This window comes from Boleophthalmus pectinirostris, unplaced genomic scaffold (genome assembly GCF_026225935.1).
Source record: "Boleophthalmus pectinirostris isolate CB_2022bp ecotype Guang Dong unplaced genomic scaffold, ASM2622593v1 HiC_scaffold_4, whole genome shotgun sequence".
NCBI classification, from domain to species: Eukaryota; Metazoa; Chordata; class Actinopteri; order Gobiiformes; family Gobiidae; genus Boleophthalmus; species Boleophthalmus pectinirostris.
In genome coordinates, this window is record NW_026571353.1 from 26,885,065 (window position 1) to 26,903,482 (window position 18,418).

Consider the following 18,418-nt stretch of genomic DNA (forward strand, 5'->3'; position numbering starts at 1 on the left):
ATTCAAGCAGACCTCATGTAGGACTCCTTGGGGAAGCACTGGGACAGACCAAGTATCAAAGAGGTGCAAAGACAATACTGTTCCATTAAGTGTCATTATTTTACACACCTAAAATGATGGTGCAAACTATTTTAAATTAAGTTGAAATGCACCCTTTTGCACCCTTGTAGACCCAGGCCTGTTAGAGTATAAATATAAAACTCTTGCTTTCTCTTTCTTAAAGATATGGCATAATATAGCCTATGTAAGATAAAAATAAATATATCTAAAAATAACACAAGGTCTCAGCTATAACCAGTAGTTCTCCATCTTTTTTATTCTCTCCAAAAGAACCTGATCTTTGAAAACAGCTGCTTATAAGTTTATATCATAATGCTTTTTTGAGGTAGAACGTGGCAGGCCAATCCAAATGGCTGATGTCTAGTCATTTCATTTTGCAGTGAAACTGAAACCCCATGAAGCCAGTCCTTGAACTAGAGTTAGTATACTGCTTCACTCTCCTGCTTCTAACATAGGCTCTTTTGTTCAACATGTATCCACCCATACACGATTATGTAAGTTTGGCGCCTCCGTACCACCCTTTTCCTTTCCCTTTAACTTGACCATAAATGTAATAACATAAACAGGCTGCACAGCGCGGGAAAAGGGCCATCTGCTCGTCTGCTAACCGCTCTAAACTGTGATTGGGTGTTTCCCGTTTAAAGACCCTGTATGACACATTCTCGGACCAATCATAGAGTCAGTCTGCAGACGAGCGCGCCGGGGGTTTCAATTCCATTGGTCCAAATGATAAGCCAATGCTGTGCACGCAGAGCCCCGGGCTTCTGAGCATTTGGTCCCATGTCTGCAGGTCAGTTGTAGAGCTCATACCATTGGTTAAAATCGACATGTGCCTCAATAAGCGCGTTGTAGATTGGTCCGTGCGCTGCTCAGGCGCGCTTTTGCAACGCGGGACGGCTCTCGTGTGAGCGCTCAGAGCAGAGCAGGAGGTCACAGTGGAGAAGAAGGGGACTGTCTCGTGCTGCTTGCTCTGAAGCAGTGGATACTTTTAAGAGAAGACTATCTTTTTATTTGAAATGAAGAATACATTGACTCCACAAGCCTGAAGAAAAGCGGGACCATTCTTTCTCCATTCATTAGTTTTCAAAGACTCTTTTTGGTCAGAAGTTTTGATCCTTCATACTTTTTAATTTTGTTGCTACGGGATTTTTGTTTTTTATAGCCTATTATGGCGGAAAACAAGCATCCTCATGTTGTTTATTGCAACGATTCGCCTAAAAGAGTTTTGGTTTCTGTTATTAAAACCACCCCTATCAAGCCACGGAAAGAGGCAATGACCCCGACCAGCCCCGGATTCAGTGACTTTATGGTGTATCCGTGGAAATGGGGGGAGAATGCGCACAATGTGACCCTAAGTCCAGGCTCGGTGAGCGGCGCCTCTTCCCCAACCGGGACCCAAACGGTCAGGGAGGCGGACACTGCTCCTTCCCCGGACCAGTTCAAGGTACGATACAACTTTTACTAATATTATAAAAGCTGCTAACTATCCAAACTGCACTGACGCACCTTCAACGTCATTATAAATTAGGTTATAGCATAGAAATATGAATAGGACAGTCAAATATGAATTACAGTGTGTACTACATCACAATTACGCACGCTTAATGGTTATATATGTAATAACTTGTAGCAAATACATTCACCAGGCTTTTACTCTCTTATTTAATTACATGCACAACCCGCCTAACAGTTGCAGCAGGGCACAGTTTTAAAGCATAAAGAGTGCTTTAAAAATCGCCCGCGCATATGGGTGTGACATGATGGATTTAAACCCCACACACTTCCTGGTCTTGTTGCAGCTGCCAAGTGGTGACGTTTCTTCGCGCGCCAAATGTAACCGGATAGACTGAATAATGAAGCAACGTGTCACAGAGTCGCACACGTGTATTTAAACAAGGGTCCCAAGTGGCCCCGAGAACGGAATATGTTCTGAATTATAATTTCGCAACCACATTGGCCCATGAAATAGACAATAACACACCAAATCCATCCTTAGACTCATCACCTTGCTTGATTTATGGTGACCACATGCTCCACTTTTGGTTGCCCTGCACCGACTGTAAGCCCCTGTCTCCTGCCCACTTATTTAATGTACTTCTTTTTCACTGGTGCAACATGAATTGTATAAAAAGTTAGATTTACAAATTATTTTTAACATGAAATTTTACAAATTTTACTCATATAAACAACACTTTCTGGGTGTACTGACTTGTTCCTGTTATAATGCTCACTCCCTCTCTTTTTTATGGTCGTCTTTACCTATGAATTGCATTTCTTTTTGCACAGTTTCTCCCAGTTTTACAACAATCTGAAGTAGCCAATATAGCAAATTTCAATAATAAATCAGTCTTATGGCTAACCCTTTCTTCTCTTCTGTCAGGACGGCATTAGGAGAGGGCGGCCGCGAGCAGACACTGTTCGGGAGCTGATAAGTGAAGGCGAGACTTCACTGAGTCGTATCCGCTGCAACATCTGCAACCGAGTGTTTCCTCGTGAGAAGTCTCTGCAAGCTCACAAGAGGACACATACAGGTAATACACAAACAGACTACTACAAACTACAGTGAACTCAATCTTGTATATAAAATCAACCCCTACCTTAGATTATTGAGCTATAGAAGTAGTTTTTAAATTTTGTGCTATGTTTTTGCAGCCCATCTTTTCAAAGCTGCTTATGATCCCTAATTAAAATTTTTATAAATTTTTTGCCCACATTTGTTGCAATATGACCTTGTGTGTTAAAAAATCTGCAACAATTACAATTTATTATTAGTATTATTAATTATGATTAGATCTGGGACATAAGCTTAAATAGTAGGATTCTGTTCAGAGTGCATTTTGGGAACTCCAGTAGCAGTAACATTTAAGAGAAAACTGAAATATGAAATGATAAATACCAACATTTCCATGCATTTCAAAACGTGTATAAAGGTCTAAACTACAGGTTCAACAAGATTTTCTATAAAGACTGATTTTGTTCTTTGGAGAGGACATTCTGTTATAATAATTGCAATTTCCATTCGTTTGTCCCTATTATATAACTTAATTTTGGTATTTCTTTCTTAGGAGAGCGGCCCTACCTGTGCGATTATCCAAACTGCGGAAAGGCCTTTGTCCAGAGCGGTCAGCTGAAGACACACCAGCGGCTGCATACTGGGGAGAAACCTTTTGTTTGTTCAGAGAAGGGTAAGTTGGTGTAATAGTCCTTCAATGAAAACTTTGCATTAGGCCTGTCGTGATGATTGCTATATAGAGTTATCGTTCATTACGTGAAAGCTGGAACCAGTTTTTTTAGGTCAGTATTTATCATATGTACATTTTCTTTGCACTACTGGGAAATGTCTGCTTATTTGTTTTGGCTAAATGACAAGATTTAAGAAGTAAAATGTTGAATTAGTAACTTGTGACTCTTTACAGAAGTGTTTCATTCTGCTATTTATCTATGGCAGCTTACGATTTTTTAACAGTATTGTACATTTAGAATTGTTTTTATGGTTTAAATCTGCTCCTGGGTTATTGTGTCAGTGATATAATTAGTTTCATCTATATTCACTTAAGCAAGAAATCGCACTTCAAAATTTGCTATCGTGACAGGAGGCCTAGTTTGCATTTATTTGATTGTTGGTACAATTGTTATTTCAGGATGTGGGAATCGGTTTACACATGCCAACCGCCACTGCCCCAAGCACCCTTTTTCACGACTGAAGAGAGAGGAACCAAAGGAAGGTCAAGGGAATGCCCATATGGTCGACAACAAGGCTGTGGCTGAGTGGCTGGCAAAGTAAGTTGTTACAAACTAGGATTAGATTTAGTTGTTTTTACTTTTTTTATTTGAACTACATGAGACCTTGATAGAAAATATTACCATTTAAAGGTTCTATATTACACAAAACTCTTTTTAAGTTCAGTTTTCAGTTAATAACTACCTTTTTACCTTTCAGTAGAGATAGGCAATTCCTGGGATGAAATTATCCAAATGATTCTAGTGAAGGAGTTTGGAGTTTAAAAACACAGTGGAGCATGTCCTGTATTACCACACGACATCACAAGGCGGCACTGAATAGCCACTAGTTTGTCACAATACCAGTTTTGATATCACAATAAAATAAAATATTAAAAATGTTATATTAGTTCTAATATAGATCAAGCATAGACTTTCTTCAGCCTTGATAAAAACATGTTTCATATTTAATGCACTTTACATTTTGAAAAAGGAAATCTCAAAGTGCTGCAGAGAAAGAAATGGCAGTATATAGTTTTCATATCAGTTTTAGTATTCATTAGAAGCCCTAAATTACTTCAGGTAGGGTTTTATTGTACTGAATATGAACTGAATGATCTGTTGTCTTGTCAGGTATTGGAAAACCCGAGAACAGAGGGCTCCCACCACCAACAAAATCAAAGCACAGGGCAAAGGGAGAGCCGAGGACCAGGAACAACAAGACCCGATGGAGTTCCTTCAGTCCGACGAAGAAAATGAAGAAGAGGAGGAGATGATGGTGGAGGAGGAGAAGAGCAGTCAGCAAGGTGGAGCAGCCAAACGCCGCCTCCAGGAACAGAGAGAGCGTCTCCACGGAGCCCTGGCCCTCATCGAGCTCGCCAACAACCTGTCTGCTTAAAAATCCAGCTGTTGTCCTGAAAAAAATCCACCTCCCAATCGGCCTTCCTGTTTAAAATGCTGTAGAAACATCTCATAGGTTTGGTTCACGTGATAACAACAACGTTCGGCAGTCAGATTGCAGATTTGTTGACCTGTTTCGTGGTTAATATCTGCAATTACTGGGCCTATCCACATGAAACAAAAAACTGGCACAAAGTTTAACATCTTACATAAATAATATACATAAATAAACACAATTTTCACAATAGCCTTAGACTCTAAAACATGTAATTTTTCAAGTTTGTGGAGATAATCCCAAACAAATAATGATAGGGTTTCTTTCAAAAACAGTAAATTTCCCATAAAGTTAACATAGGTCCTTGCCCATAAAATCATCAAATTCTCAAACGTGAACCAACCTATTTCAGACTAGTTCAGCTGGAAATATTAAGTTTAACACCAGTCTTGTTGTGGGAGCGAACTGTCAATACCTAGTCTAATTACAGCAGCAGAAAGGCACAAGCTAACGCACCTTATTCAATAGCTTCCATTTTATCTTTTCTAGGCTGCTATATTTTGTAGATTTGACCATATGAAGAATGTTGGTCTCCTCTTTGTCTTCTGAAGGCAAGAAAGGGGAGACTATGTTTTATGGTTTTAATTTGTTTGCACTTTGATGGTAACGAGTTTTGTTGTGAGTGTAAGAGTGTGTGGAAGTTTTTAAGTATATAAAAATATATATAAAATGGATAAAGCTCAGATGGACAGACTGATACAGGGTGTGCTCGAGAATAGAATAGATAATGTTGCTTTCTGTCAGCTTCGGTAATGACTGGTGGAGGAAAACAGTTGAGAGGTTTAGTTATGGTAATTCAGCTCATTTTTTTCCATACTGTTTGTGTAGGTTTTTTTGTTTTAATCATAATATACACAAAACCATTGCAAGTCTAATCCAGGTGTCTGTCCCAATCAAAAATTCTAATTATTATAGCAATTATCTTTTAGTTTAGACTCATAACAAAATAAACTGGTCACTTAGCACCCTTTCAAAGTACTTTTCTCAACATTTAAAGTTATTTGAACTAAAACACAACTGACAAATTGTTAAAGCAGTGCACCAAGTAAGTAAGTTTAGTCCTGGTATCTGATACAATCCAAATTATTCTAGCAATTATCTTAAAATTTTAGACTCAACAATATAAACTGGTCACTTAGCATAGTTTACAAGTACTTTTCTCACATTTAAATCTCTTTTAAAACACAACTGACAAACCATTACCTGCTAGTATCCATAGCGATGCCTAGAAAGTTCCACAGTATGGCATTGTCATGGAAGAAAGCAAGTGGCAGCACCAGGCCAAGTTACAGGTCAGATCTGTGGAGAGGTGACCATACTCACAGTTAAAAAGCATGAGAAGCACTTAGTCGCGACTACATCAAGTTTTGGATTAATCTTGCAATGCACTGACTATTTTACGTGGGTTGTGTCCAGAGAAAGACGCAAGTGTGATCTTAACTGGATTTGTGTTTGTTGGATTGGACTAGTTAAATTAACAACACTACATCCCTAAGCACTGTACTAACTGTTCACAAAATCTGCCTTTAATACTTCATCATGATTTCTGTTGTGTGTAGATGCATGCTCTTAGCCTCATGAAGTCCATCTCAAACTGGAAGTCAAATTAATTGTTGATAATCAAAGCACCAAATGATTTATTGTACCCATAGTGTGTTTCTAACCCTTAGTTTGTGTTGTGGTTGCTGGAAATTATTGTAATTAATATATACATGTCTGTTAGAGAATGCAGTGTGCACAATTTACCAAAAGCTTTGATTTTTAGTATTTCTCAATACTCAGTACTGCATTTCTATTAAATCAGTAGTTATCATGCTTGCTTTTTAGGCATATTCTACAGACCTGAAAGACTGTCCACACTGTTGAAATTGTTGATCTTCAATAAACATTCACTGAATCTCAGACTGTAAACTTTTTTTTATTTATACATAAGAAATATTTTCAATAATTTACAAATATCATCTAATAAATAATAAATGGCTCCAGTATGGAGAAAAATAGCACCACCTAGTGGTAAAAATCTCTTAATCCTTGGAAGGATGCTCTTCAGGAAGGGTTTCTGTTACATCAATTTTCACCTCTTCTATGGTTCTCTCTGGTGTTGTGTTGAAGCTGAAATATGAGTACACAAGTCCACCAGACATACTGAAAATACAAAGCTGAGTTACACGGATCGGTGACACTGTATAAAACCAGTTGAAATTTGACTTGTTTACCATATAGTGAGGCCTACAAAGTTTGTCCAAGAAAACACATAATCTCCTCCCACAAAGATACCAATGTAGGCCACAGCTACATTCTGCAAAAGTATAGTTAGATTACATTTCCTGATCACTGTGGCAAAACTATATACTGGTAACAAATCTGCATCATCTGCAACTGAGATAAGTATACTATTTTGCCTAGAAAATATCCTTATCTGTGCCCTCTTACCTTTATCGCCCCAACTACTGTGGTTGTTAAAGCAGAGTTATAATGGCTGCAGAGGACTATCGAATACATCAGTACAAACCTAAAATAAAATAACAAAAACTCAATAATGAAGTTACAAAAGGTTAAAAGGTTAAATTGAAAGTGACAAAGCATACCCCATAATGCAGGACATGATGAAACAGAATAAAAAGGGAACTGTTGTCCATTCCTGAAATGTTAACGCCTGTGAATAAGTTGGTGTGATAGAGGTGCAGAATACAAAAAACAAAAACAAATTAGATCTCCATTATAATATCGCATCAATCAGAGTTAAATTTTATAGAAAATACCTTGTCTAAGTCCCCTGTATATGCACATATCATGGTAGTGGGGATGACGATGATGAGGGCATTATAAAACAGGACACCGTATTTTCCAAGTCCCTAAAGTACAGAAAATAAAAGTATATTGGAGGCATTCCATTTATTCAGAGGCCAATAGGTTATGGAGCTCAAAAGTCCCTTCGAAATATAAATAAATCAAAATACAGTCCAGTTCTAGAAGTAAAATTTCCATTAATTTTACCCATAAACTCAAAAAATTCAAGTATTAAGAGCAAAGACATCATGGAGGATAATCTAAGCAGCTACGTGGTAACAAATACCCATAACACAATCCAAACGTTTATACATTTCGTAAACAGATTTTAAATTATATTATATATGTGCTCATCAGTCACCATGCCGCCCATTATGCCTGAGCAAGCTTTAAACTTTTTTTTGTGTGGATAATCTATGGAATAAATGAATGAGAAATTGACTTGGAATTGGCCCAACTAATCGCAGGCAGCAATATTAACATAAAATCTGATTAATTCTCCCACTATGACCTGAATAACATCACATGAATAATGACACAGACCTAAAATTCATGTTTCAAGTCTTATTAAAGATACAGTGATCAAAATGTAAAATCACCCTTGGCTTTTTCACAACAAACAACAACTAGCTCTAAAAAGGTGGAGGGAATTCAAGTGGAAGTGCCTTATATGATTCTTTATTACTCCCCAAACGCCAATCACTCTCATATTTTTTGGTCATGTACAAAATGAAAATCATTCTGGGACAATGTGTTAGAAAAAAACAGATACAATCTTGACTTATCTTGTCCCCAAGGACCTGAAAATATTTTTGTTAGGCCTTCTGTCTGGAGAGGTGATCGAAAAAGCGGACGGATACATTTTTAAGATTCTGACATTGGCATCAAAAAAGCAATAACAAGAAGCTGGCTTAAAAAAGACCCACCTTCAGTGAATCAGTGGCTAGACATTATAGAAGAAATATATTCCATGAAACGACTGACTTTTTTTCTACGACTCAAAAGACTTTTCTTCATTAAATGCTGGACAAAATGGTTGAATTATAAACAAAAAGAGACTTGACTTCTACATCCTTATTGCAATGGAACAGTGCCCCAAGCTCTGTATTTGTTTGTTACACAAAACTTGAAAAGTCTGAATAAATAAAAAGTTAAAAAAAAAAAAAAAAAAGTAAATCACCCATCTTAATGATCCACTGCGTTAACCATGAGTCTGTGGCTTCAACTCAAATATGTTTCAGGATGTGGGAAAAACAGTGTGGACACGCCTGAGCTCTGGATCATCATTGGATCATCTTAGTAATAACAGGAGCTGCAGTAACAGTCTAGTAGCAGTAATAGTAGGAGTGCAAGTATAAATATTTGCATATACATCTACGTACATTTGCAAATAGTTCTTATCTATCATATTTACAATATCTAAGGCATTATACAGCTCCGGAGCCACATATAACCCATTTAAGATCATTTGGAATCACAAAATAAACATATTTTATCTTTACCTCATGAGTGGACTAAAGCTGCATTGCTTTTATTTTAGAGGTGTTTTTTAAATTAAATTTTTTGACAACCACCACTATCACTTTTTTTTTACTTTTTGCTTAGTCAAAACTTAAACTCTTACCAGTCTGACCAGCTTGTCAAAACAATGCTATTCACTGCTTTGTATAAAGAAAAACAATTCAAAAACTGCCCAACCCTGATCTAAGGGGATATACTATGCCTTATTGGTGATGAATTATTGTAGAATTATTTGGCTAACACAAGTATTTAGTTTGAACACATTGGAATAAATGGTTGTGGTTTGTTATTGTGTGGGTATTAAAGAATCAAATCTTACATAATCATAATCAGTCTTACTTGCCTCTTGTATATAATAGCCTAGTTATATTTTGTATTACTGTATTTCTATATTTTATTTTTAAATTTACATACACATTTGTATAATTACGCCTTATTTGACAGCAGTGTTTTGATATTTTTGCTACTTATTTTGAATATTTTCTTACCATTTACCGTATTTTCTACACTATAGGGCACGCTCCTAAGCCTCCAACCCCATCAAAAAACTACTGCACGCCCCTCAATCCAGAGCGCCCTATACACGAATCCACCAGTCCCAGAACGACTTTAGTAAACTACAAATCTGCACCACCTGCACCCGAAAAACAACCGCAGCCACACTCATCACTCCACGCGGACGAGGAATGCAATGAAGGAACAAACCGAAAAAGTGAGCGCAATGTGCCACTTCTAGCCACAACTGAGTCACGCTGAAAATCCAGCGGTCCCAGACAGCACCCTCCCTACACGCCACAACTGAACAAAGCAGAGAGTCACCGTGAACGGGCCAAACAAAGTCCGACTGACCCATCCAACTGTTGTGTTTCGTTTAAAGTCTGGAGCGGTTTATTTGTGAAAAAAGTTTGAAAATAGACCATTCTATGACAGTGCGCCTTATAATCCAGAGCGCCTAATACTGCGGAAAATACGGTATATTGTTGCTCTTAGTTATTATATTGCGATGTGTGAGCTAAAAATTTCCCTCATGAGTCAGTAAAGTTTGTCTCAGTCTAATATGTCCCATTTAACTTTAAGTAAACAGTTACACTTGCAGTTTCATACAGATGAGTAAAACATCTGGCATCGCAAATCCTACCTCCACCCCGAGTTTCTTCTTGGTGTAAACGCCGTACGCAGCAGTGAACGCATCATTGAGCAGAATAAAAACGTATCCCTCCACCTCGAAGGCCATGTCTGAGCTACAACAACAGGAAGTCACGAGAGGTTACTCTTTGCGTTTACAAAGTACATAAAGTTTAATCCAAATAACTCACCTGGCTGCAATCAAAGCGCCAAACACTATGGTCAGAACACTGTACACCAGCGGTCTGGAGAATGTTTTTCTGGCAATAAAAAACCCAGAAGTCGTCATTCACACATCTTGTTATCTTGTCTTTAAGTGTGGATCTTAATGCATTTTCAACATCACTTACAGGTGCACTTTGAAACTTTTATGACAGATAACCCCCCACTGACAATCTGACATGTTAGAATCATGTTTCCTCCTCAAAAACAGACCTGGAGTTTATGAGTTTTTGAGAGTAATCTTGTATTATTAGGCTGTATATACTTCCAAAACTCAAAAACTCAGTGGTAGTTTTCAGGTTAACAAGTTACCGTTTACTTTTTTCAGCAGAGATTGGCAATTCCAGGGCTGAAACCAGTAAACCCACATAACCAGAAGTGGGAATATAGTATTACATTTTCATAGCTTATCAGTTTATCAGCAATATTCTTGCGTATCTTGCTTAACTTGTTGTTTACTTATTGAAATGGCCAGCCTACTGTACTGTATATTATGTGGGTAAAGGAAAACTTACCTCATTAAATACACTTCTAAACCCATAGTCATGAGTATAGTGAACTTCCTCAGGACTGTAAACATTGGCAAACTGTGGAAAAACCAAAAAGAAACATGCATAACTTAAGTCTGATATTACATAAATTTGACTCTTGCAAGCTTTACGCCATGTTAGAACGTTGCTTCCTCATTAAAATCAATCCTGGAATTTTGTTTTGTTTCACTCATTTACAAAGAACTTTTATATGCTGTGCCGGTTTGTGTGTTAATCATGTCTGAATGAAACAAAACAAAATTCCAGGTATGTTTGTGATGAGCAAACAACATTGCAACAAACCAGAAAACGAGTAACATGGGCTCTTTAAAGATCTTAACATGAAATAGTCAGTAATATTCAGTGTTCTTAAAAGCCTACCTGAGTTTTTTTGTGCTCCCCAGACCTGTTATGTGGTTACCTGTGTACAACAATGGAAGCGGGAATACCTGAAAGCCAAACAATATGAAACATTTTACATTATTAGTCTGTAAATTTGCTCAGGATGACTTTAAAGACTGAGCAGACAAACCTTCTTGAAAATACTTCTATCAAAATCCTGAAATTGCACAGCGTTGCTCTTTTTGGCCACATACAGAACCACAATCGTAGTTACCATCTGAGGAAGATAATGTCAACTGTAAGTCAGCTATGTGTCCGCCACCTGCTTGTTTCTATGGATATGTCACTGCTGTGCTTGGAATGTTCCGCAGTGTGACATTAAACAGATCTACCTTATTTGTCTTGAATTACAGGTGGTTTTATAACTCAAAGACCATGCACTTTGTCTCCGAGTGGGAGTGTAACTTGGTCTGGATTGGTGTCATGAAGTTAGAAAGGTTTAATGCCATACTATGAAACATTCCTGACAAAGCGGAAAAAAAAAAAAAAAAAAAAAAAAAAAGCATATGACAGCTACACAATGCACCTTTTTTTCCTTTTCTGAATTTGCACCTGTGCAGCTTACCTGTCCTATTCCTAGAAAGGCATAAGAAGGAAACCTGCAAAAAGCAAACACACAGTCATGGTCACGTGACAGTAAACTTATGGAGCATAATTCGTTAACCTTGCATACACCACGCGACCTTCTGACCCACCTGTAGCCGGTCAGCACAGTCTTGTTCACCACGGTTATCAGGAAAGAGCTGCCCGCGTAAAACAGAGCGGACATCAACTTCGCCATTCCCGAAGGCTGAGCGGCGCATTTCGTTGTCATCGTACAACTTAATGCGGTGAACACACTCCGTTTCTCTCTCTCCGAGCCAGACAGCGGGAGAGGCGAGCCGATTCCTCTTTCTGAGTGTAATGTTTAGATTTCCTGTCCTCCCTGCGTGAATGGGCGGTCCTCTGAGAACTGTGCGCCGGCCAACTATTAGGACACGTGGACCCACCGCTCATGTTTGTCAGTGAAACAGAAACCGCACGGCTTTACAATGAACACTGACAGGTTTCACAATCATATGCATTTGGAGCTGAATTATAATGACAATGTATAAAGCAAAAGAAAGCAACATTTTAAATATATTCAAAGAGACAATAGGTTATGGACTAAGGGGTGAGTTACATTTGTATATCTATGGAATCGACTGAGGGAAAAAAAAATGCAAATCTTTTTAAAAAAAACGTACAAAGACAACCTTTCAGAAATGCACCACCAGGAGAGCAGATATTATATCATGTAGAGGAAATAATGTAAATTATTGTAGGAGCAAATAAGATTCTTCCTTCTCCGTTTTTGAAAAAAATGTAACTTTTTTTTCTTTCTTTTTGTTAAATGTAGAACATGTTTGTCTTGAATGTCTTTCCAAGTAGAGAGACTATATGTTGTGCTTTCTTTAAAATGTTCAAAATAGTAACTCTACTGACAAACAAATGTGTAGGAGACAGTGACATTTGATTTTATTTTCCTAATGATCTCTCAGGGCATTTTCAAGTTGTTGTTGGTCACAGAGTATCCTAGCCTAAAATAAGAGAGTGCCTACTCTACTACTACTTGCAAACTCACTTGTTTAATTTGACACTACAATCAGTAATGTTAAGTAGCCAGTTCAGTGGTAAATTGTAAAAGTTTAGTGAGGGACAGCCTTCATTAGGCTTTTATGCACTGTTTGATCCATTCTCATGTCAACACAATGTCACTAATGCTGATATAATTCATGTTTCATAGATACACAAAAGTGTAGCTGTTTGACTGAAGATTGTTTATTACACTGCAAAGAACAATATCTAAGTAAGTTAAAATAACTTAAATTAAGAACATTTTACTTTATTTGAGTAGATTCAACTTGACAAGTAAAATTATCTACCAATGCAGTAAGTGTGGGTTTCTTAATTCAAGCAACATTTGATTTTGTTTTTTATTTTAAGCTCAAAGAGTTGTTGTTTTTTGGTGTAGCAAGATGTATTTTCATATTTTAACAACAAAAAGTCTTGATCCACTGTCAGATAATTTTACCTGTCAAGTGAAATTTACTCAAATCTTGATAAAACTTTCTTAATTGAAGTCATCTTAACTTGGAAACCTGGAGACAAGTAGGTGCTGGCCCATAGAAAGTTACGCATTGCACCTTTAATAAGTGGAGTTACTGTGATTGAGTGAGTTTCAGGAGTAGGACCACACCTCAGCCTCCTCCTGCTCTTCTCCAGTGACACCACAGCTCAGCTCACACCTTCAATTACCCAGAAGTCCTGTTTACACAGGCCTATCCCAGCAACACCATCTGTCTCCACTCTCATCGATAAATATCTTTATTGTACACTTTTGTTGTGGCGTGGTTTTTACTCGTGAATCTTCAGTTGGTGCATGGACATGGTAGTATGTGCTGATTTATCTGATGCCAAAACTCTGAGGTCTTCGAGTTTCTCTTGCTGTGATTAGTGGTGTTGTTTTAGATGGGTATGTAAAATTTGACCAACAGATCAGCCCTATCAGGTCAGATCAGACTTTCACCAACTCTGCTTCTTAGAAAAGTGAAGCCACACCTGTCCCACCCTGACCTGGGGCAGGTTATTCACGCCTTCATCACCTGTTAATTGAACTCCTGTAATTAGCGATGGGAAGAATCATCTCAAAGTGTATTTAGTTACAGAATGCTGAATACCTGCATTGAAATGTGCTTTGTAACACATTCTGATACACGGGCCAATCAGAGTACTGCATTCTGTTTACTTTTACATTACTATAATTTAAAATACATTGTAAAATAGGATAGAACAGCTTTATGTTTGCTTCACCTTTTGTTATGCATTTCCTACCACTAGTTAGGGAAAATGACACATGTATAAGGCAATAAGAGCTATGTTTTCTATTTTTCTCACTAATTGTGTACATGTATTCTAAGTACATGTATCCAGTTACTCCCCACCACTGACTGTAATTTCCTGTACTGTAAACTGTACCGTCCACCTGACCGAAAATCTCACAGGTACCAGGAAATATGAGCACAATTCTCATGTGGCCTCTCTGCGCTGGCTTCCTGTCAACATCAGGACTGACTTCACAGGTGCACTATGTAACTTTTGTTTGGTTTGTCACCTGCTTGTATCTATGAAGCTGGAATGTTCCACAGTATGACATTAACCAGCTCTACCCTAAATTTATTCAATTACAGGTGGTGTTGTGCCCTTTTTGAGGTTTGTAACTCACATAATAAAAAAAAATAAGCACTCACGGAGATCCAGAAAGTGCCTTTATCAGTTTATTTGAATTTTTTAAAATATAATATTGTCCATGGTTGACTTTCAATAGCAATTTAATGGTCACAAAATAATATCTCCCCTCCTCTCTAGGTGCTGGCACTGCCTTCCTCGCCCTGCTGCTACAGGTGGCAGGAGGAGGGACGGAGGGGGACGTGTCTGGGGAGGAGGAAGTCTGGGAGTCCCTGCTTAGACTGCTGCCTCCGCGACCCGGCGCCGGATAAGCAGAAGAAAATGGATGGATGGATAGAGGAGGGGAGATCGTGATGACCTAAAATACAAAATTCTATAATCAAGAAAAGTGCTTTTTAATAATAAATAATTAATCAGGTTAATAATTTCTTAAAATAAATATAAACTGCTCTGACAAGTGGTTTTATAACTAAAAAAATGTACTTTTCTGGTGGACGGTCTGTCAAATGCTTTTCTCTGTGGAGATGTTATCGCTTTGTCTGCAATGTTTCACAGTGTGGTATTAAACCTTTCTATCGCCATGGAGACCAAACCAGACCAAGTTACAGGTTAGATCTGTGGAGAGGCGAACCCGCTCACAGTCAGAATGCCTGTTTTTCTAGGTATTTTTGAGCTATAAAACCACCTGTAATTGAATAAATATGAAGTAGAGCTGTTTAATGTCATATTTTGAAGCAGAGCAGTGACATATCAGTAGAAACAAGAAGGTGACAGAGCCCCAAACAAAAAGTTACTTAGTGCACTTTTAAGATCATTATATTGAAGATTTTTGCAAAAACATTCACTCTTGTTTTTCCAAATTTACACTGCACTTTACATTGCGTTTGTACAACACTTTGGGCAGCTGTGATTATTTTTAAATGCACTTTATAAATCAACTTGACTTGACAAAAATTGGTTATTTAAAAGTGTAAAATTACTGGTCTCAGTTTTACATTTGAGGCATGATCACTTACAGGCCTCTCAGTTAAACATTGTTCAAACTGACGCTTGAGTAATTATATGAACAAAATTGTGTAACGTAATTCTTTCTGATCCTTTGTTTGAGGAAGGAGGAAACTTTCGTCACCTGCTTTTATCAGCTCTTACTTCAAAGACTAAACGCAACTGAAAAAAAAACATACAATTCAGAAATGTTTGTGTCCTCATCAAAACTAATAATAACTGAAGATGTGGATTATATTAATTCTGCTTTACAGATTTTTGCACCCATGGGGGAGGCTACAATGTTCAGTAATTTACATAATGCAAATACTTTCTGTCTTTCTATTGTCCTCATCAGATTTCCTCACAAGCAAACTACATATTTTAACTTTTAACAAACACATTAGATTCATCTTGACAGTGGTTTGATTTAAACTGCCGGAAGTAGAGGTGAAAGCTACATAATAATCATGATTTGCAATTGTTGTTTTGGAGGTATGCAAAATAATTATATAAAGTACAATTAAAGGTATTTAAATGGATGCAGTTAGAAGAGATTAGAAAGTATAAAAGTGTAAAATTAAAAAAATAAAGGATATAAAGCAGGGGTGGAACGTGAAGTAAAAGTTTCTGTACTTGAGAACATTTTAGAGTGGATCTTTTTACTTTGTATTTTTCTTCCTACTTCTTCTAATTTCAACAAATGAAAAGTAAAAGTATTTTTTATTATTATGTGAGACCTGCTGAAAAGGCAGAGGAGTTTACTTTTGAGTTTGCATTCATAGTTTGAGAAAATGAAAACATTCAGAGAAAAACTGCAAAGAAAAAAAACCAAACAATTGATTTAGTTGTTTCTGTTGAACAAAGATCAGCACAAATCTTTATTAAAATCACTATATTTTAAGCCAGGGGCGTCAAACTCAAATTCACAGAGGGCCCGAAATTAAAAACTGGGACTAAGTCATGGGCCAAACTAAATATTTATTGAAAAATTTCAGCAACATCTGCATGCTTTCTCTTCTTCGGAGATTTGTAATGTTAAACCTTTTCTTATTAAAATAAATAATAATAGTTTTGCTTAAACATTGAATCCAGAACAAGTATAATATAAAATAATAACAACATTTTATATAATGACTCTATAGCCTATCTGAAGCCAGCGGGCAGTCTGACATGTCTGTTTTAAGCTTTTCTCAAAATATGCAAAATACTTTTACTTTTCACTCTTCAAGTACATTTTAAAGGGGTATTTTAATACTTTTGCTGAAGCAGATTTTTCATGTGATACTTTTACTTCTACTTGAGTGATTTCTTACTCGACTATCTATACTTTTACTTAAGTAACAAAATTGACCAAAAAAACTAAATTACTTCTTCCACCACGAGTATGAAGTGGTATATTTCTGCAATATTTTGATCTCATCTACAGGCAGGTTTTAGCAAATTTTTTGAAAGACTGTAAAAATATTGGCTGAATATTGTCATCTGCATAATAAAAATATATTTATATATATGCACCAGTATTTTTGTCAATATCACCCACCCACAGGATAACAAACACAGAGCTTATATTAATCATCATTGAATCATTGCAGGTTCATGAATAATTATTACCGTGTTAAAGGCGCCTGTCTGCTCCTGAGTCAGATGTACTGTAGTAATTTCACTTTATATTTCACAATAGCTACAATTTCTGTGGGTGGAATTTCTTATTTCCAAGAACCAGCATTGCAAAAGAGAAAAAATACATCTCTGTAAGCCTATCAATAGCAAAGTGCTTAAAAAATACACAGTTGGAAGAGTTAAGTAAGAAAAGCACTGCAAAAAACAAAATCTAGTCAAGTTAGGATGACTTTAATTAAGAAAGTTTTATCGTGACTTGAGTAAATTTCACTTGACAACTAAAATTTCTGCAAGTGGCATAAGAGTTTTTGTACTTAAAATATAAAAATACATCTTGCTATACTTAAAATAAGAAAAAACAAGAACTATTTGCACTTAATTGAATTGAATTAAGAAAAACACACATATTCCATTGGCAGATAATTTTACTTGTCAGGTTGCATCTACTCAAATAAAGTAAAATGTTCTTAATTTAAGTCATTTTAACTTACCTAGATATTGTTTATTTCCAGTGTGGGATTCTGAAATTTAAAGATGATTTACGTAACCTGTTTTCTTATGAGTTTGCGATCTGCCTGTCTCCATGGAGATGTAATTTACTAGTATTTCCCTAAAATGTAGCATTAAACCTGCATATTTATCTCCTTGAAGACTAACAGAAGACCACTAGGCCAAGTTACAGGTCAGATCTATGGAGAGGCAACCCCACTCACTGTAAAAATGCATGATTTTCAGAGGTGTACTAGTATTTTAGCAATTGACATGACTGTAATTTAATAAATATTGAGTAAGTGCAAGTTTAATACAATACTGTGGAACATTCCAGGCAAAGCATCAACATCTACATGGAGAAGAAAGTTGTATAAAAAAAACTACCAGAAAGGTTACACAGTGCACCTTTAAATGGATCACGTTGCACAGTTTTGGATTATATTACAATTAATCCACTAGAGGGAGCTGTTGCACTAATACATCCTTTGAAAGTTGGTTGTCTCCATTAAAGGTTGTATGGAGGATTTTTTTTTTGGTTTCAAATTGTCAATGATAGCATTATAGAGGTGCAGTAGCCTTGTAATTATGATGACCAAAAAAAAAAGAGAATAAAAATTCATCAACTCTGGACGTGGTGGGGCTAAACATTTGCCAATAGATAACGACACTGCCTCGTTATCTGTTAGCTGACAGGCTGTCAATCAATCTCCCTACGTTTCTAGCGTAACTGACTTGCCTGCGCGCTGCCGTTACGTGGTTTACGTACGCCTGTCACGCAGTCCACAGA

At 36.9% G+C, this 18,418-nt stretch overlaps 2 protein-coding genes across 3 annotated transcripts; one reads left to right on the forward strand and one right to left on the reverse strand.

Annotated features, from left to right (window-relative positions):
• Positions 1-956: 956 nt before the first annotated feature.
• Positions 957-6,637, forward strand: znf367 (zinc finger protein 367). The gene is made up of 5 exons (XM_020937951.2): positions 957-1,504; positions 2,441-2,591; positions 3,126-3,245; positions 3,702-3,840; positions 4,414-6,637. Exons 1-5 carry the CDS (start codon positions 1,229-1,231, stop codon positions 4,676-4,678), a joined length of 951 nt encoding a protein of 316 aa, XP_020793610.1. The 5' UTR covers positions 957-1,228; the 3' UTR covers positions 4,679-6,637.
• Positions 6,635-12,266, reverse strand: slc35d2 (solute carrier family 35 member D2). Of its 2 annotated transcripts, XM_055161793.1 has the most exons (13): positions 12,021-12,105; positions 11,891-11,924; positions 11,658-11,788; positions 11,456-11,542; positions 11,305-11,372; positions 10,909-10,980; positions 10,363-10,431; positions 10,185-10,287; positions 7,498-7,590; positions 7,324-7,391; positions 7,169-7,247; positions 6,952-7,034; positions 6,635-6,880 (listed from the first exon to the last, which is right to left on the reverse strand). In XM_055161793.1, exons 4-13 carry the CDS (start codon positions 11,540-11,542, stop codon positions 6,760-6,762), a joined length of 843 nt encoding a protein of 280 aa, XP_055017768.1. In that variant the 5' UTR covers positions 11,658-11,788; positions 11,891-11,924; positions 12,021-12,105; the 3' UTR covers positions 6,635-6,759. The 2 variants fall into 2 exon arrangements, with proteins under 2 accessions (XP_055017768.1, XP_020793589.1); XM_020937930.2 differs by lacking the exon at positions 11,658-11,788 and having other exon boundaries at positions 12,021-12,266.
• Between the last annotated feature and the right edge of the window lie 6,152 nt (positions 12,267-18,418).